General features: G+C 51.7%; 1 protein-coding gene across 2 annotated transcripts in view; it reads left to right on the forward strand.

The window, feature by feature from the left end:
• PLXNB1 (plexin B1) overlaps positions 1–18,393 on the forward strand; it is a 54,794-nt gene extending 36,401 nt beyond the window's left edge. Inside the window, exons 22-38 of one of the 2 annotated variants that reach the window (XM_038740402.1) lie at positions 107–283; positions 410–558; positions 687–787; positions 967–1,184; positions 1,326–1,504; positions 1,769–1,835; positions 2,099–2,245; positions 2,894–3,071; positions 3,559–3,662; positions 6,401–6,485; positions 7,105–7,271; positions 7,449–7,609; positions 8,030–8,177; positions 13,888–13,952; positions 14,054–14,129; positions 14,391–14,465; positions 16,786–18,393. In XM_038740402.1, coding sequence (XP_038596330.1) covers positions 107–283; positions 410–558; positions 687–787; positions 967–1,184; positions 1,326–1,504; positions 1,769–1,835; positions 2,099–2,245; positions 2,894–3,071; positions 3,559–3,662; positions 6,401–6,485; positions 7,105–7,271; positions 7,449–7,609; positions 8,030–8,177; positions 13,888–13,952; positions 14,054–14,129; positions 14,391–14,465; positions 16,786–16,890 — 2,202 coding nt within the window. In that variant the 3' untranslated portion in view covers positions 16,891–18,393. The remainder of the gene's footprint in view (positions 1–106; positions 284–409; positions 559–686; positions 788–966; positions 1,185–1,325; positions 1,505–1,768; positions 1,836–2,098; positions 2,246–2,893; positions 3,072–3,558; positions 3,663–6,400; positions 6,486–7,104; positions 7,272–7,448; positions 7,610–8,029; positions 8,178–13,887; positions 13,953–14,053; positions 14,130–14,390; positions 14,466–16,785) is intronic. The other variant, XM_038740403.1, reaches the window with a different exon arrangement.
• Positions 18,394–19,429: the final 1,036 nt, after the last annotated feature.

Consider the following 19,429-nt stretch of genomic DNA (forward strand, 5'->3'; position numbering starts at 1 on the left):
TAGTAAACGCTTAACAAATACCATAAGAAGAAAAAAAAGAAGGTGTTGTGGGACCTGGGGATAGAGAAGGTGGCCAGTTTAACCTGGCCTTTCTCCTACATCCCAGGGAGAGAACCTGGACTTGGCGATCTCCAAGGAAGAGGTGGTGGCTATGATTGGCAAGGGGTCCTGCCTGGTGAAGACGCTGACCAAGAACCACCTGTATTGTGAGCCTCCAGCCGAGCAGCCAGCCCCCCAGCCCCGAGCTTCTGGTGAGGGGCCAGAAACCCTCCCAGAGTTCACGGTAAGAGACCAGTGAAGCCAAAGGGGTCTGGGTTGAAAGGCAGGGAGGTGAGAGCAGGAAAGAAGATGCAGAGGTGTGGCAGGGAGGTCTTCCCCACAGCCTCCTCAACTTTGTTTCCTCCTGCAGGTCCAGATGGGGAACTTGCAGTTCAGGTTGGGCCGTGTGCAGTATGACACCGAGAATCCTCTTGCCTTTCCCGTGGAGGCTCAGGTCGGCTTAGGGGTTGGTGCGTCCCTCGTGGCCCTTGTTGTCCTCATCATTGTCTTCATCTACAGGTGCGTCCTGGTTGGGGACAGGGAGGGGGAAGGCATATACCCTGCACCGTGATCCCACTCCATACCTGGGGCTGAGGGAGCGCCCCTGCCCTCAACCCCAGCGAGCTCTCTTCTGCTCTGTGCTGCAGACGAAAGAGCAAACAGGCCCTCAGAGATTACAAGAAAGTTCAAATCCAACTGGAGAATCTGGAAACCAGCGTCCGAGACCGCTGCAAGAAGGAGTTTACCGGTGAGTCTAACCACTGCCCCTCCTGCCATCCCCTGGGTCCTAGCTCAGCACCCCCAGCCTCTCCCTACCCCCTACCCCCAACCTCCTGGCTACTGGCCCCAGAGCCTCTTTCCCCCTTCCATGGGGCACCAGATTCTTGCCCCTTGGACCCTCCTGAAGTGGCTGGTGTTTCCTGGCAGATCTGATGACAGAGATGACAGACCTCACCAGTGACCTCGTGGGCAGCGGGATCCCCTTCTTGGATTACAAGTCATACGCAGAACGAGTCTTCTTCCCGGGGCATCGTGAGTCACCGCTGCAGAGGGACCTGGATGTGCCCACGTGTCGCCGCCAGACAGTGGAGCAGGGCTTGGTGCAACTCTCCAACCTCCTCAATAGCAAGCTCTTCCTCACCAAGGTACTTCTCTCCTTGCTGCCACAAGAGTATAGCCCCAGATCGAGGTGGGGAGACCAGGCTGTGTGGTACAGACAGTGCCAACAGTGGGAGGGAGAGAGAGTTGGGGGCTTCTGTCCATGCAGGCTCTTCCTCTCTCCCCAGTTTATCCACACCTTGGAGTGCCAACGGACTTTCTCCCCCCGGGACCGGGCCTATGTTGCCTCCCTCTTGACCGTGGCCCTTCATGGCAAACTTGAATACTTCACCGACATCCTCAAGACGCTGCTCAGTGACCTTGTGGAGCAGTATGTGGCCAAAAACCCCAAGCTGATGCTGCGTAGGTAAGAGTCCCAGTGTCTCCAGAGACACGTGGCGCTGGGCCTGGCATGGTCTGGGTCCTTCAGATTCTCGGCTTCGGCCTGGCAGAGCGTTCTTCTCAGAGTCGCTGCCATGAGAACACCTGGGTACTTGCCACAGAGTTTGCTGTCAGGCTTGGATCCTTGGGGCAGTGGGGTTAGAACCTGGCCTTCCCCACCAGAAGCTGGTCCTCCCAACATCTCGCGCTAAGCTGACTCCGGGGCCTGTGGCTCTCATTCCCTTCTCAGGACTGAGACCGTAGTGGAGAAGCTGCTCACTAACTGGATGTCCATTTGCCTCTATACCTTTGTGAGGGTAAGGACGTGGGGAGAATGAATGGGAGGAGCCAGGGAGGTGGCAGAAACCAGGGCAGGCTGCATGCCCTGCCTCAGCCCAGCTCCAGGTGGGATCGGGGAGGCCTCTTTGGTTGGGTGGCCCTGGGTTCCAAGGATTTCTGACAGGCCTGGGGCCTCCTGGAGGAGGAATGAGAGTTGGGAAAGTTTCTCTCTCAGGCTCTCCCCCAACCCCCCTACCCCTGGGAGACTGAGCCTGTGTCTGACCTTCCCTTCTGTCCTCAGGACTCTGTGGGTGAACCACTCTACATGCTCTTCAGGGGGATCAAACACCAGGTGGACAAGGGCCCTGTGGATGGGGTGACGGGCAAAGCCAAATACACACTGAACGACAACCGACTGCTCCGGGAGGACCTTGAATACCACACCCTGGTGAGGCCCTGGACTGGAGAGGAGAGGCAGGAAGCTGCAAACAGGGTTGGGGTAGGCTCAGGATAGCATAGGATGGGAGCCAGGGCAGGACCTTGAGCTGGGCACATTCAGAGGCTCCCACGAGGGCTAGTTCTCCCCCTGCCACCCCTCTCCTCCAGATTGCGTTAGGGGCTTCAGGGGCAGTATGGAAGCAGGAGAGACTTTTCCCCTGCATCTCCTGTCCTTCCCCTCAACTGTGGCTACTGGCCGTCCCCACTATGCTGGTGCCAGGCTAGCGTGATGGAGGGCACAGGAAGCAAAGCAAATTCCAGATGGTGGGGCCAAGCCATTCCTCCACCCAAGATCCCATCCCCTTCTACTACAGGCCTAGGGGCATCCCAGGCAGGATTGGGAGACACCAGAATAGTGGGACTACTGTCTTTCTACCCCCTTCACCACAACCCTCTGCCCCCAACCCAAGCTATGTGTGTATAGCAAGAGCTAGGGCATCCTGGGAATGAGCTCTGGGGTGAGGAGTTGGGGAAAAGAGGGGAGGTGCAGGCCTGGACTGGCTGGGCTTTTGGGGACTTTCCTTGGCAGATTGCTCTCCAGGACCTCTGTTCAATAGGGCCTCCGTTGGGGCTGGCCACCTCTGTCTGTCTCCCACAGACTCTAAATGCCGTGACTCAGGCAGGGAGCACGGTGGGAGGAGCAGAAGAGACTCAGGGTGTATCTGTGAAGGTGCTGGACTGTGACACCATCACCCAGGTGAAGGAAAAAGTCCTGGATCAGGTCTACAAAGGGACCCTGGCTGGTCTCCGGCCGGACCCTGACGCTCTGGATGTTGGTGAGGGGGTCTAAGGGCTGGAGTGGGGAGAGCAGAAGGAGAAGCAGAGTTGGAGAAGTGGGCTGAGGGAGGCAGGATTGATGGAAGGATGAGGGGGAGAGGGAATTGAAAGCCCAGTTTGTGCCATCAGTTGGTAGTAAGGGTCAGAGGCCCCTGGCAGTTCTGACTCCTGTCCTTGGTAAGTATAAACCACAAGGTATCTTTCCATGGAAAAGGAAGGAGGACAGATGCACATAAGGGCTAAGGATGGGCTGTGGCCAGAACAGGAATGGGGTTTGTGGTGAAAAGGCCTTGAATTGATCTGGAACTATGGGACCAAGCTCCCCTGCGCACCATCTCCTCCTCCTTCTGGGGCATACGGGAGGTCTGAATGGAATGTCCGGTGGTGGTGGTGGTCCCCAGAGTAGCCTCTTCCTCCTCTGTTTCTGCAAAGTGAGTGGGACTCTGCCTCCAGATGCCCTAACTCTGTCCCTCCTCTCTCCCCAAGAATGGCGATCAGGGGTGGCTGGCCACCTGATCTTGTCTGATGAGGATGTGACCTCTGTTGTTCAAGGCAATTGGAAGAGGCTTAACACGCTGCAGCACTACAAGGTGTGTGTATATTTGTGTGTATGCGTGCATGTGTGTGTATGTGTGTTAAGGTGGGGTGTGAGACTGCCAGGCTTTGAGGGTTGTTTCTGACCCAACTTCTCTGGGTGACCCATGCAAGACCCTCCATCCTACTCCCAGTTTCCCCCCATAACATGAGCCCTTCTCAGGGCTGGGACGAGGAGGAGCGCAGGAGGCACGGGGTGACCCAGGAAGCCCTTTGAAATAGAAAACCCAAATATTTACCCCTGTTTCCCTCCCCTGACATCTACTATACATGGGGGTGACTCCTTACATACATTCATAAAGACATGCACAAACTCTCATACACATGCTCATAAACTTACTCCAACACTTACACTTCTCATTCCCTCATGCTCTCACACTAGCACACTTTTTTTCATGAACTTTCTCACATATCCACTTTTATGCTCTCACATTCTCACCTCTTGCATATACTCTTTCATTGCTTTCTCTCACTTGCATTCTTTTATGCTCTCTTGCACACTCAGGCTTTCACCCTCACACTCTCACACGCTCTCTTGTACACACATTTTCTTGTTCTCTCTCTCAGTTGGGCTTTCTGTCACTTGCTTTCACACGTGGTTATGCTCACAAATTTCTACACACGTTCTTTCCTCATGTCCAGTCTCTTCTCACATTTATTCTCAAATCCACCTGCTCTCTGATGCATGCATCTCACATGAGAAGCAACATGGCCTAGTGGAAAGAGCTTGTGCTGGAGTTAGAGGACCTAGATTCTAATTCTGGCTTTGCCTGCTGGGTGACCTTGGGCAAGTCACTTCAGTTCTCTGTGCCTCAGTTTCCTCATCTGTAAAATAGGGAGTCGATTCCTGTCCCCTCCCTTACTTAGACTGTTAGCTCCATGTGGGACAGGGACTGTGTCTGATCTGCCTGTACTGTATCTACCCCAGTGGTCAATACAGTGCTTGGCACATAGTAGATATCACAGTTATTATTATTATTCATTACTGTGTGACCTTGGGCAAGTCATTTTACTGTGCCTCAGTTCCCTCATCTGTAAAATGGGGATTCAACACTTGTTCTCCCTACCCCCTTAGACTGTGTCTGATCTACATATATTGTATCTACCCCAGTGCTTGACCCATGGTTGAAGCTTAACAAATACCATAATAATAATAATTGGGGTATTTATTATTCATTCATTCATTCAATCATATTTATTGAGCACTTACTGTGTGCAGAGCACTGTACTAAGCGCTTGGGAAGTACAAGTTGGCAACATATAGAGACGGTCCCTACCCAACAGCAGGCTCACAGTCTAGAAGGAGGAGACAGACAACAAAACAAAACATATTAACAAAATAAAATAAATAGAATAGTAAGTATGTACTAGGCAATCAATCAGTGGCATTAAGTGCTTACTGTGTGCAGAGCACAGTACTAAGCATTAGGAGAGTACAATAAAACAGAGGTGGTTGACACATTCCCTGCCCACAGTGAGCTTACAGTCTAGAGAAGGAGACAGACATTAATATAAATAAGTAATTTATAGATCTGTGCATAAGTGCTGTGGAAGTATTTACTATGCATTGAGCACTGTTCTAAGTGTTAGGGTAGATACAAGTTAATCAGGTCAGACACAGTCCTTGTCCAACATGGGTCCTGAAGTCTAAGCAGTAGGGAGAATGGGCATTGAATTTGTTTTATGGATGATAAAGCTGAGGCCCAGAGAAGTGAAGTGACTTGCCCAGTCACACAGTAGACAAGTAGCGGAGCTGGGATTAGAACCCAGGCCCTTTGACTCCCAGGCCTGCATTTTTATTATTATTATATACTCCCACACACATTCACACATTTCATCCTCCATTTACATGATCTCACTCCACACTCTAAGAAGGTGAGTGGGGGAATGATGATATCTGCCCTTTCCTCTCCATCCAAACCACTACCCTGCTTGTTCAAGCTCTCATCCTATCCCGTCTGGACTACTGTATCAGCCTCCTCTCCATCTTCCATCCTCCTGTCCCTCCCCACTTCAATCCATACTTCACGCCGCTGCCCGGATTGTCTTTGTCTAGAAATGCTCTGGGCATGTTACTCCCCTCCTCAAAAATCTCCAGTAGCTACCAATCAACCTATGCATCAGGCAGAAACTCCTCACCCTCGGCTTCAAGGCTCTCCATCACCTCGCCCCCTCCTACCTCACCTCCCTTCTCTCCTTCTACAGCCCAGCCCGCACCCTCTGCTCCTCTGCCACTAATCTCCTCACCGTGCCTCGTTCTTGCCTGTCCCGCCATCGACCCCCAGCCCACATCATCCCCCTGGCCTGGAATGCCCTCCCTCCCCACATCCGCCAAGCTAGCTCTCTTCCTCCCTTCAAGGTCCTACTGAGAGCTCACCTCCTCTAGGAGGCTTTCCCAGATTGAGTCTCCTCTTTCCTCTCCCCCTCCTTCCCCCTCCATCCCCCCCGCCTTACCTCCTTCCCTTCCCCACAGCACCTGTATCTATGTTTGTACGTATTTATTACTCTATTTATTTTACTTGTACATATCTATTCTATTTATTTTATTTTGTTAATATGTTTTGTTTTGTTCTCTGTCTCCCCCTTCTAGACTGTGAGCCCACTGTTGGGTAGGGACTGTCTCTATGTGTTGCCAACTTGTACTTCCCAAGCGCTTAGTACAGTGCTGTGCGCACAGTAAGCGCTCAATAAATGCGATTGATTGATTGATGGAATGACCAGTTCTTATTTGCAGGTTCCCGATGGAGCAACTGTGGCCCTTGTTCCTCGTCTGACCAAACATTTTCCTCGGGAAAACCAGGATTTTGTCCCTGGAGAGAGTGAGTACTCATGGCCCATGTGGCGTGGCATAGGTTGGGGCCGGATACCCCACAGCCAGGAGTTGATTTGAGGAGAACCCCTGTGCAAGCGTGCTTTCCCGATTAATTCCCCAGCACTCTGAGCTGATTTATTTGCACCCTTCTTTTGTCAGCTCAGTTATTTATTTTGACTATTCGAGTGGTTAATATTTTTATGTCTGCCTCTCCCATTGGAGTGTAATTCCTTTCTGGACAAAGAATAGGTTACTTTGTTATTTAGTACTTCTCAAGCTGTCTAGCACAGTGCATTAGGCTTGGCACTCAGCAGGCTCTGGTGGATTCACCCAGGGGAACCCGCTGGGAAGGTGGCCCAGGGGAGCCTGGTGGGTTTGTTGGACGATCCCACCAAGTTCTCACAACCTGTGCCAATCCTGGCCTCTGATCCCCAGGCTCTGGGTAGGCCCGGGAGGTACTTCTGATCCCCAGCCCAAACAGGCCCTCCCAAAGGAGGCCCAGAAGTAGGGGAAGATGGATGGGAGGGACCGCAGAGTGCCACAGCTGGGGTCCCCATGTGATGGGAGAATGAAGGACCCCGGAGGGACTGCGAACAGCATATGGACTGTGGGAGTCTCTGTTGCAGAGACACCGATGCTGGAAGATGTGGACGAGGGGGGTGTCAAGTTGTGGCACCTGGTGAAGCCCTCTGAGGAGCCCGAACTTCCCAAGCACCGCCGGGGGAGCCTGCGGGACCGAGAGCGAGCCAAGGCCATCCCTGAGATCTACCTGACCCGCCTCCTGTCCATGAAGGTGGGAGCGGGAGCACATGAGGGAGGAGCAGGGTGCCGGGAGTCGGAAAAGAGGAGGCTCGAGGTCTCACTGGCAGACAACAGATTGGGTCGGATCGGATGGCTTCTCCTCCCTTCTCCTCCTATACTCCCTCTGCCACCCCTCCCTCCCTCCCTCACCATGCCCACCTCCCCACAGGGCACTCTGCAGAAGTTTGTGGACGACCTGTTCCAGGTGATTCTCAGCACAAGCCACCCTGTCCCGCTGGCTATCAAATATTTCTTTGACCTGCTGGATGAGCAGGCACTGCAGCATGGGATCTCCGACCCGGAGACCATCCACATCTGGAAGACCAACAGGTGGGAAGGGTGACCGAGAGGTCAGCGGGGGGGGGTGGGGGGGGGGGCGGAAAGGAGAGGAAAATCCCTCAAGAGTTTGCCCACATCATTGACTAAGCTGTCCTGTCTATCTTGGACTCCCTACTGGATGGTACTCAGTAAATACAGTTAGCTGGTTGGTTGTGGGACATTAGGGCAGGGCCCAAGCAACTAGAACATTGCTCTGTGGACTTTTGGCTCTGGAAAGACCTTGCTGTGGTGGGGGCGTGGGGGGAGTCCACAGGTTCCGGCAAGGCTGTCATGCTCAGCTCTTTCATTCAATTGTATTTATTCAATCATATTTATTGAGTGCTTACTGTGTGCAGAGCACTGTACTAAGCACTTGGAAAGTACAATTCAGCAACAATTCAGCTCTTCCCCTTTTTCCCTCCCCACTCCCAGCCTGCCCCTGCGGTTCTGGATCAACATAATCAAGAACCCACAGTTTGTTTTTGATGTCCAGACGTCGGACAACATGGATGCAGTGCTCCTGGTCATTGCCCAGACATTCATGGACTCTTGCACTCTTGCTGACCACAAACTGGGCCGGGTAAGCTGGGGGCTGGGTTGGTGGGGGCGGCTTGGGGGTGAGGGTGGGGGAGGGAAGTAAAAGTTACTTTCTGGATGCAGGTGAGTCAGGTCTCTGACTCTGCCAAACTGGCATTTGGAGTACACGAGAGTGAACTTCATGCAGGTGTGGGGGTGTGGGAATCAATATCTTCACTAACAGTACCAGGATTGACAGAGCAGTAATAGTGGCCTGGGGGACACTTCCAGAAGAAGTAAAGGGGGCAAGTTCTGTCTTTGGGGCACTTACAGTGTAATGGAAAGAGCACACACCTGAGAGTCATAGAGCCTGGGGTCTAATCACAGCTCTGCCACTCACCTGCGGTGACTTGGGGCAAGTCGCTTCACTTGTCTGCACCTCAGTTTCCTCATCTGTCAAATTAAGATTTGGTACCTGTTGTTCCTTCCCCTTAGATTGAGAGCCCCGTGTAGAGCAGGGAATGTCTCTGTCCAGATTATCTTCAATTTACCCTAGCTCTGACACTTAGTAAGCGTTTAACAAATATCACTATTATCATTATTACAGTTGGCATTAATTATAAATGAAATATCTATACCATGGTGAAGAGTGAGAGAATATAAATAGCAAGCATAAGTGTCTAGGTAAAGAAATACATCAATCTAAAGGCAGGGGTGCTGAGGAATTTTATTCCAATCTTCAACATTTAGCTACATATGTATGTTTTATTTTTATATTAATTTGTTCATTCAAATTTTGATTCAGCTATTTCATTCATATCTTTTGAACTTTTTCCTGCTTCATCCTTTTTCTTGTTCCTGTTGCCTCTCTTTGTCAATCATTTTTATCAGCCTGTCTCCACCATTAGATCCTAAGCTCCTTGAGGGCGGTAAAGGTGCCTCTTGCTTCTGTTGCAGTCTCCCAAATGTTTAGCATGGGTGCCTAGCCCTAATTAAGTCCTCAATAAATACTGCTGATGGATTGATTGACAGAGGTGGTTGAGAAAATGAAGGGGCTAATCAGGGAAGGCCTCCTGTAGGAGGTGGCTTTTTCAGAGGGTTTTGAAGGAAGAGAAATGTGTGAGGGGGAGGGTGGAGAAACATGCTGAGATCTCAGAGCCTGCTATCATGGCCTATGGTAGAACTTGGGCCTGGGGAGGTCTTAGTGAGGTGGTTGTTTAGTCCTCTGGCGGATGTTCCCTGTAGTTGGGAGCTGAGTCAGAGGTCTGAGGGGCTGCTGCTGTGATTCTGGGAACCGGGTGCTCAGGGAGGCCTAGTGGATAAAGCATGGGCCTGGGAGTCAGAAGGACCTGGGTTCTAAACCTGGCGCTGTCACATGTCTGCTGCGTGACTTTGGGCAAGTAACTTGACTTCTCTGGGCCTCAGTTACCTCATCCGTCAAATGGGGATGTAAGACTGTGAGTCCCATGTGGGACAGGGACCATGTCCAACCTGATTAACTTGTGTCTACCCAGTGCTTAGGACAGTGCTTGGCACATAGTAAGTGCTTAACAAGTATCAGAATTATTAATTATTATCAGGGAAGGGCCCTGCTTAGCTGAGGGTTGCCTGTGGTCGAGATCACAGTACAGTTTGAGAGGGTTTGGTGACTCTGCTCTTTCCTCTGAGACTTGGACTGGATGAAGCCTGGTTGGGCCTGTTGGACTGATGCACTACCAGCCAAGATCTTTATAATAATAATAATTATAGCAATAATAATTATGGTCTTTATTAAGTGCTTACTATGTGCCAGGCACTGTACTAAGTGCTGGGGTGGATACAAGCAAATTGGATTGGACACAGTCCCTGTCCCAAGTGGGGCTAGTAGTCTCAAACCCTATTTTTACAGATGAGGTAACTGAGACACAGAGAAGTGAAGTGACTTGCCCAAGATCACACAGCAAACAAGTGACAGAGCCGGGATTCGAACCCATGACCTTCTGACTCCCAGGCCTGGGCTCTATCCACTATGCCATGCTGTTTATTGTAAGACTGGCATTTCCTGCCTTGGTACAATGAGGGGTTGAGGACGGGGAGGTTTGACCTGGCCATGGTGATAAGCAGCATGTAATGTTGGTCCATAAGTGGGCATTCTCAACACCTTGGGTACCTCTGGGATCCAGCTGCTGTGAATGTGAATCCTGAACTGCTCCTTCGTGCCCATCCTTTCTCTACATTCTCCCTCTCCATCCCAGCTTATGCTCTGCCCGCCTTTCAAGCAAGCCTTCTGCTCTTCTGCCTCCGACTCATTCTTCAGGTCTTTTCCCCCCTCCAAAACTTCTTCCCTGTTCAATTTCATGCAATTACTTTCCACCCTTCCTTAAAAGCTCTTCTAAAACTCCATCTTCCCCAGGATGCATTCTCCACTTTTTTTTATGGTACTTGTTAAGCACTTACTATGTGTCAAGCACTGTTCTAAGTGCTGGGGTAGGTAGAAGTTTATCAGGTTGGACACGGTCCCTGTCCGGCATGGAGCTCACAGTATAAGTAGGAGGGAGGAAGATTGAGTCCCCATTTTGCAGTTGAAGAGACTGAGGCACAGAGAAGTTGTGGCTTGCTCAAGGTCACACAGCAAGCAGTTGGCAGAGTGAATTCCTTGATAATAATAATAATAATGATGATGGCATTTATTAAGTGCTTACTATGTGCAAAGCACTGTTCTAAGCACTGGGGAGGTTACAAGGTGATCAGGTTGTCCCACGGGGGGCTCACAGTCTTCATCCCCATTTTACTGATGAGGTAACTGAGGCCCAGAGAAGTTAAGTGACTTGCCCAAAGTCACACAGCTGACAATTGGCAGAGCCAGGATTTGAACCCATGACCTCTGACTCCAAAGCCCGTGCTCTTTTCCACTGAGCCACGCTGCTTCTCTTGATGAATTCTATTATCTATTAAGTAATATATGAGTTAATATAAATTGATTATCTATTAATAACATTTTCCAGTCATGTCAATCCCTTCAGCCACCTCACTTCAGTGCTCTCCACCAATCCAATCAATGGTATTTATTGAGCGCTTACTGTGTGTAGAGTGCTTTACTAAGTGCTTGGGAGAGAACCGTATAACAGAATTGGTGGACATATTCCCTGCTCAAAAGGAGCTTATGGTCTAGTATGTGTTTTCAGTACATGATTCGGGCAGAACCTGTTAGAAGAATTAAGAAACATTCTTCCCGTAACAGGATACTGTTCTGGCACGATACGACCCAGAAATTAATGCAAGTAGATTCAGCCTAGGTTGTGGGCATGTACATGGCGTCAGTCCATGAGTCATGTTGCCTTGGTCTTACTGGAATGTACCATACAGTACTTTGTGTTTCTTTGTGTTTTGGTAATGATGGAGTATTAATACAAAAATAATTAACAATAATTAGGGTATTTGTTCTAAGTGTTGGGGTAGATACAAGGTTATCAGGTTGGACCCATTCTCTGTCCCGCATGGGGCTCACAGACTAGGTAGGAAGGAGTGGGATTTAATCCCCATTTGACAGATGAGAAAACTGAGGCACAGTGAAGTGACTTGTTCAAGGTCACACAGCAGACACGTGGTGGAACTGGGATTAGAGCCCAGGCCCTCTGACTCCCAAGACTGGGATCTCTCCACAAGGCCATGCTGCTTCTCAATACAGTAAAATGATGATGAGTGGCAGGGGTGTAAATCATTCAGCTTTTAGCGATGGTTGTAACCACTGATATGAGGATTTGAAGTGAAAAATGTCACTCATGTGGTGGCATCTTTGAGGCATTATTTACCCCCTCATCCCGGGGTGGTCAGATGGTGGCTCTTCTTCCCTTGCTGGGCTACTCGGGTACATGATGCCAAATCATGGATCATTTTGCCATCCTGGCAGCCTGGGCCAGGTAGTGAAGCACCCAGCCCCACCCTGGCCCCCGCCCCCAGCTGCCTCTTGCCACCGCTCCCAACGTTCTGGTTCCCGAAACTTTTTTGGATCTGCAGCTGTCGGCTAGATTGTCGTTTTGGTTTCCGGCTCTCGGTTTGTGAAACAGGGCCACCCCGCCCTACCCGTTAATTTCCATCAAATCAACGGCTACTATAAAACTCCGATTGTTCCCGTAACATGAGGTTCTGCAAGAACTCCATCCCCATGTTACAGGAGGATCTTTCCCTTCTGTTTATTTGTCAATTTAGCCACATGTGTTAGCGCGTTATACCTACTCTCTTTTAATGGTTGCCTCTTGTTCTTCTCCTTCCTGTCCTCCAAGTTCCTGGTAGGTGCTTAGTCAGTACTGGAGATAGTGAACTGAAACCCATTCTTCTCGGGGGGTGGGGGGGTGCTGGGACTGCTGAAAGTCGTTCTGAACGTCCCAGGTAGAATATGCCTGGCTGGAGGTGAGAAGGGGATAGGGAGCCATGGAGGGAGGTCACTGGCCGGTGTGTTGAAGGGTCCTGTCCGTTTGCAGTACCTGGGAACTGGGACCATCAAGAGGAGAGACTGAACTTGTTTACAGATAATTCCCCTAGGAACTACAGTGACAAGCTCACTCCAGACTGGCTCCATCAATCAATCAATTGTATTTATTGAGCGCTTACTGTGTGCAGAGCACTGTACTAAGCGCTTGGGAAGTACAAGTTGGCAACATATAGAGACAGTCCCTACCCAACAGTGGGCTCACAGTCTAGAAGGGGGAGACAGAGAACAAAACCAAACATATTAACAAAATAAAATAAATAGAATAGATATGTACAAGTAAAATAAATAGAGTAACAAATATGTACAAACATATACATATATACAGGTGCTGTGGGGAAGGGAAGGAGGTAAGACGGGGGGATGCAGAAGGGGACGAGGGGGAGAGGAAGGAGGGGGCTCAGTCTGGGAAGGCCTCCAGGAGGAGGTGAGCTCTCAGTAGGGCCTTGAAGGGAGGAAGAGAGCTAGTTTGGCGGATGTTGGGAGGGAGGGCATTCCAGGCCAGGGGGATGACATGGGCCGGGGGTCGACGGCGGGACAGGCGAGAACGAGGCACGGTGAGGAGATTAGCGGCAGAGGAGCGGAGGGTGCAGGCTGGGCTGTAGAAGGAGAGAAGGGAGGTGAGGTAGGAGGGGGTGAGGTGATGGAGAGCCTTGAAGCCAAGGGTGAGGAGTTTCTGCCTGATGCGCAGATTGATTGGTAGCCACTGGAGATTTTTGAGGAAGGGAGTAACATGCCCAGAGCGTTTCTGGACAAAGACAATCCGGGCAGCGGCGTGAAGTATGGACTGAAGTGGGAGAGACACGAGGATGGGAGATCAGAGAGGAGGCTGGTGCAGTAGTCCAGACGGGATAGGATGAGAGCTTGAACAAGCAGTGTAGTGGTTTGGATGGAGAGGAAAGGGCGGATCTTGGCAATGTTGCGGAGCTGAGACCGGCAGGTTGTGGTGATGGCTTGGATGTGAGGGGTGAATGAGAGAGCAGAGTTTAAGAGTTGGCATATGGCGCTGGACTGGAGGTGGGGCACAACACGTGACCAGGCCGAGTCCCCACGCCGGCCCAAGTGGCAACACTTTCCATGGGAGTCAGAGTGCAGCTTTCTGAGAGACCAGGTGCTCAGCTCGCCTAGGCCAGGCCAGAGGCCCTCTGTGAGGAGGGTTTTCTGTGGCCAGAGCCTGTGGCTCTGACACCCCCACTCGCCCTGGGGCCGACTTGCCTCATGCCCTCTCTCGTCTCGCCTCTTTCTCTCTCTCTCTCTCTCTCTCTCTCTCTCTCTCTCCCCCTCTCCGTCTGTCTCTCGGCCACAGGACTCCCCCATCAACAAGCTGCTCTACGCCCGAGACATTCCTCGCTACAAGCAGATGGTGGAGAGGTACGCCCAGAGCAGGGAGTTGGGGACCTTTGGCTGTGGGGCCGGGAACCCACCGGGAGGGACGGTAACTCATTAACGTCCTCGCTGCTGTCGTCGGGCAGGTACTACGCAGACATTCGGCAAACCATTTCTGCTAGCGACCAGGAGATGAATTCAGCACTCGCTGAGCTGTCCAGGGTACAGTGGATTCTCTATGATTCTTGCAGTTGCAGGCCTCCACCCAGATCCTCTGTCCTAGGCCGGCCACCCTCTGGCTATGCTCTGGCCACTCTGCCCCAGGCCAACCATGCTCTGGCTGGGGAAGGAGGCCCCCCTGGGTCTCGTGAGCTGGGCTGTGGTTTGTGCAAGTGCTGACTCCACATGCCCAGTGTCCCAGTTGTCTCCTAGGGAGATCCCGTCTTGGCCCCCGACTGATCCTGGTTCTTCTTTCTTTCCCAGAATTACTCAGGTGACCTCAATGCCCTAGTAGCTCTCCACGAACTGTACAAGTACATCAACAAGTACTACGACCAGGTGGGTGCAGGCCCAACTCCTGCTGCTGTGGCGGCAACAGCAGCACCCTTCCTGGCTACTGGACTGGTTTCTTATTAGGCTTCAAAATCCTGAAATCTGCCAAGGGGGAAGGGCAGGGTGATAGAGAGATGCCACCTGGCTCAGAGGGACTTCAAGGGATCTGGAAAGTCCTTGGTGGAAGGGGCAGGAATTGCCTTTCTAGGGCAGGTCCTTGGCCTCCTGGATGGACCTTAACTTAGGGTGGGGGTGAGTGCCCTCTGAACCTCAGGAAGAGGGTTTTAGGAATCTCCCCTCCCCCAAACCCTGACTTGCTTCATTTCCCACTCCTGCCACTCACAGTGGGTCCGGGGGATAGGAACAGAGGTCTCTATTGGGAGGCAAAGAGCTGGGTAGCCATTGCCGAGAGATAGGCAGAGCAGAGACTAGGGACGGGAGCAGGGGTTGCAGCTCCTTGGGTCTCAGGGGGGACTGCTGCTCCCATGAGATAGGCACTGACTGGGCGAAGCCATTGGCTTTATCCCCACAGCTCCGTGGGCAGGGCAGGCAGCCAGCCCTCCCCTCCCACTGCAGCCAGAAAGGGTCTGAAGAGGAGCCAAGATGTTGGCTTTATCTCTGTGCCTCAGCCTGGCAGACTTGAACTGATTCCTTCTCGTCTCCACTGATGCCAAAGCCTGGCCAGAGGCTCCTGGCTCCCCTGCCCAGGAACCCAGTGAGGATAAGCTGTTCGCCCACCTCACCTCTGGCAGTTCAGACCGCCTGTTGGACGATCAGTGGATGAGGCAGGTGTCAGGGCTCCCAGGCTGCAGCAGTGGCTGGGTGAAATCGGCAGGGTCAGTGTACGCAACCACTGCTTCCCTCCTGTGGCCGGGGCTGCCGTCTTCTGTTGTCACTGTCCAGGCAGCAATGGCTCCAGCTCTGCTGGCCCATCCTGCCATCTGGCTGGTGCTGGTGACCCAGAAGATGGTGGAGATGGTGCACCAGTAGAGGGTATGTAACCATGTCCCTTGTCCCTTTCCCTCTCCTCCTTCCCCCACCATCGACTCTCTTCCTTGTGTTTTCCCCCTCTCCCTGGTTCCTGCTATCCCATCGGACGACCTGAGGTCACCCCATCAACCCTGGGCAGATCTGTTTGTCCCTGAATATATTAGGTTGCCAACTTTGTAAAATCACACACATCGTCAGTACTATTTCATCCGTTTTATACACTCAGTTCTCTTAAACAGAAGTACATGACTGACAAACCTTGCATTAAAAACTCATGCAATAGTATGATTGCCTCGATGGGCACCTTGCATTGCACTCTGCCCCAGTCGGTTATTTCCCTAATAGCGTTCTACCCAAAACACATAGTGAAAACCCACGTTATGGAAGAGCTGACTGTTTTTGGCAATTTATGGCTACTTTTTTTTTTACGGTATCTGTCAAGCACTTTCCATGTGCCTGGCACTGTCCTAAGCGCTGGGGTAGGTATAGGTTAATCAAGGTGGGCACAGTCCTGTCCCACAGGAGGCCCACAGTCTCAATCCCCATTTTACAGATGAGGTAACCGAGGCTCAGAGAAGTGAAGTGACTTGCCCAAGAGCAGACAAGTGGCGGAGCAGGATTTAGAATGCAGGTCCTTCGGGCTCCCAGGCCTGGGCTCTATCCACTAGGCCATGCTGTTCCTCATTAAATTGACTCCCCCATTAAATTTTAAGCTCCTTGAGGGCAGGGACTATGTCTTTTATGTTCTCTAACATCTCCCTTGCTGTGTACAGAGTAGGCACTTAACAGGTACTGTTGCTGCTGCTGCTGCCACTCCCCTTGCTTCCTCTGGGATTCAGCTCTGGCAGGGGCCTTTTGTGGCCCTCGCTGCCCCCCGCCCCCCCACAAACACTTGGCTCCAGGGCCAGGAAAAGGGCTTTTTATCTGTGTAATCTCAGTTCCTAGCACAGAGATGGACGCCTAGTAAGCACTTAATCAGTGTCATAACCCTTCCCCACCAAGTCCCCACTGGAAGCACAGAGTGGGAGAGAGTGCAGGGTATAGAGGCATTTGCCATGCTCAAAATGCAGAATTGGCATCCTTGGGCAATAAATAGGTCCCTGCCCAAATGTCATATGGGAAAAGGCCCAGGCAGGAGTGATGTCTCCCAGAGAGATGAGAAGGGAAATGGATGGAAGTGTTGTTGATCAAGGAAGAGGCGTGGGTGCCCTGGCCAAACTTTCTTGCCTCCTGCCTCCTTCCTGTGGTAGGAGGGGGAAGGAAGGAAAGGAGGAGGCAGGCATGGGATATTATGTCATGGGCCTCAGAAGCTATATGAGCTCTCTTTGCATTTCAGATTATCACTGCATTAGAAGAGGATCCAACCGCTCAGAAGATGCAACTGGGCTATCGCCTGCAGCAGATCGCCGCCTCTGTGGAGAACAAAGTCACCGATTTGTGACCTGCACATCCCCTCGACCATGGCCCCCGGATGGGTCCATCGGGACCCTCGACTTCCCCCGCCTCAGGAAGCGGGTTCTCTCAGACCGGCATGCCTGTGGGACTGGGGAAGAGCAGATGGCCCCAGTGGGGAAGGGCAGGTGGGCGGGAGGCGGAGAAGGGCATCCTCTAGTTAGGAAATCTCTTTTTCACAGATGATTTTTCCCGGCATTTTCCAAGCCGGCTTTAGTTGAAGGAGCTTCCCTCGCAGGGTTCGCTGCTGCCGGGCTCTGTCCCGGTGGAGTTTCAGGCCCTCTTGGAGCTGGATTGCACATGAGCTTGAGGAGGGGAAAAGGGCATGTTGTGCCTTAGAGTCCACAGCCTGCCATCTGACCCCAATCCTGAAATCTGCCTGGCAGCTCCCAGCCCAGGCCCCTCAGGCAAGACATACTGCCGTTGTCTTCCACTGCTTCTCAGAGCTTGGGGCGAGCTGGCGGTGGCTCACTGGTTGCCATCCCTGGCCCCAAGCACCAGCCCCTGCACTGTTCCCCTTGGATCCTCAAGGAGCTGGGCCTGAGCTCCTGTAATGACTTCACTAGCCCGTTAGGATTAACCCTGGGGCTTTAGCTGTTCCTGTTTGCTGCTCCATTGACTGAAGGAAGTTTCAGTCAATGGCAGCAGAAACAAGACTTCCCCTCCTTCCCCACTCCTGTTGCTTGACAACTTCCTGCCTCACTCTCCCTGGCTTAACAGGCCTCCTTTCTCTGCTTCCTTCAGTCGTGCACCTCTTCTCGCTCCTCTGCTGCAGCAGTGAACCCCGAAGAGGGGGTCCCCTCCCTGCTGGGTCCAAATTTACGACTCTCATGTGCCCCATCCTTACCCTGGGGGCCAGCACCAGCAGTTCCTTCTCTTAAACTTTCTTCCTTAAGGCCTTAATTGGGCTCACGAACGGTCAACCACGGGTCCCTGAGCTCAAAACCGACTGTTACCCGCCTGGCCTGCATACTCTTCTCCTCGTTGTCTCCTGATGTTGGCACTCGTTCATCGTTTTGGGACCCTCATGCCCCTCTGGGCCCTGGGACCAATCCTTTCCTTCCTAAGGCCTTACCCTGTCACATCATTCCCAGCATCCTCTATCTCCTCACTGGACATTGGGCCCCCCTGCAATCTGTTCACCAACAACCCCAGCAGAGGTTTTTCTTAAGAAGGAGCTTCACTGTGGATTGGCCATCCCTTGACCCAGATCCCTTGGCCCTGCGAACAGAGCATTTTCGGAACGTCCCCCTCCCCTTCATCCCCTCCCACCCCACCCAGTCCCAGTGCTGACTGCTACAAATCAGAATTAATGATTAATGTAAAACATGATTTTTTTTGACCTAGTGAAATAATGGCTGTAGATAATGTTGTGAGACCTAGGACTCTGTTGCTGCAACGAGAAGGTCTGTGTGTAAATACTCGCTGTAGATTGAAAAAAAAGAGATTGTGATCACGTAACTCATTAAACTTTTAATATACAGACTCAGCACATTCTCCAGCTCTGCTTCGTTGGTGCTGTGAGCCTGGTCCCCGTGTTGGTGGGGCCACGGGAAGAGGGTCCATGAGGCCTTCTAGTCCATCAACCAATCAATGGTACTTTCATTCATTCATTCAGTCGTATTTATTGAGCGCTTACTGTGTGCACAGCCCTGAACTAAGTGCTTGGGAGAGTACAATATAACAAAAGACACATTCCCTGCCCATAATGAGCTTACAGTCTAGTGGGGATGGTATTGATGGAGTGTTGATCGTGTGCAGCGTGCTGTACTAAGCGCTTGGAGTTGGTAGACTCCATTGCCCATAATGCAGCCCTGACCACAAAGCCTACAGACTAGGGGAGGAGTTTACGGACTTTTTGCCACCTTCCTTCTTGCTCCCTTATACCGTGCTTGCAATCCTGCCCTACTCTAAGGCCTCTCCTCTCCCTCGACCACTGCCCAGCCTGGTGGTTTGGTTGGCAAGAGGAGCAAGTGGGCATGGGACATTTACAGGTTTGAGACCAGTCGGGGAGGAGGTGGGTTAGCAGCAGTGTTGGGTGGGTTAGAGGCTCTTTGAAAGTGACTTCAGGGAAAGATAGTTTTAACGCAGCACAGGGCAAGCATATGGAATTTGTTCCCACAGGATGTGCAGCCTGAAAATGTTAGCAAGTTCAACAGGAATTTGGAGACTGTGAGTGACTAGAGGGAAAGTTAGGGATAAGAGAAATCTCCAAAAGGATTTAGATAGATTTATGGACAAGAGAGACATGATAACTTCTTGGAAAATTAAGGGTGTGACCCGCTCCTTCCCTTGTCACTGCAGGACAGGGATCGGTCCAATTCAATGTCTGCACACCTTTCCTTGGCACTTAGTGCCATGCTTTGCACAAAGTGAGGGCTTAATAAAGGTCAGAAATAATAGCACGAAGCAGGGCAACCCACATCAAGAAGCCTGTTGTAGTATCCTGAGCTGGATGGACCATAGATCACTGCATTTTTATGGTCTTAAGGGTCACGGGGGAGGAGAGTCTGGTGGGATCTACCTGT

The sequence above is a fragment of the Tachyglossus aculeatus genome, chromosome X1, assembly GCF_015852505.1.
Source record: "Tachyglossus aculeatus isolate mTacAcu1 chromosome X1, mTacAcu1.pri, whole genome shotgun sequence".
NCBI lineage: Eukaryota > Metazoa > Chordata > Mammalia > Monotremata > Tachyglossidae > Tachyglossus > Tachyglossus aculeatus.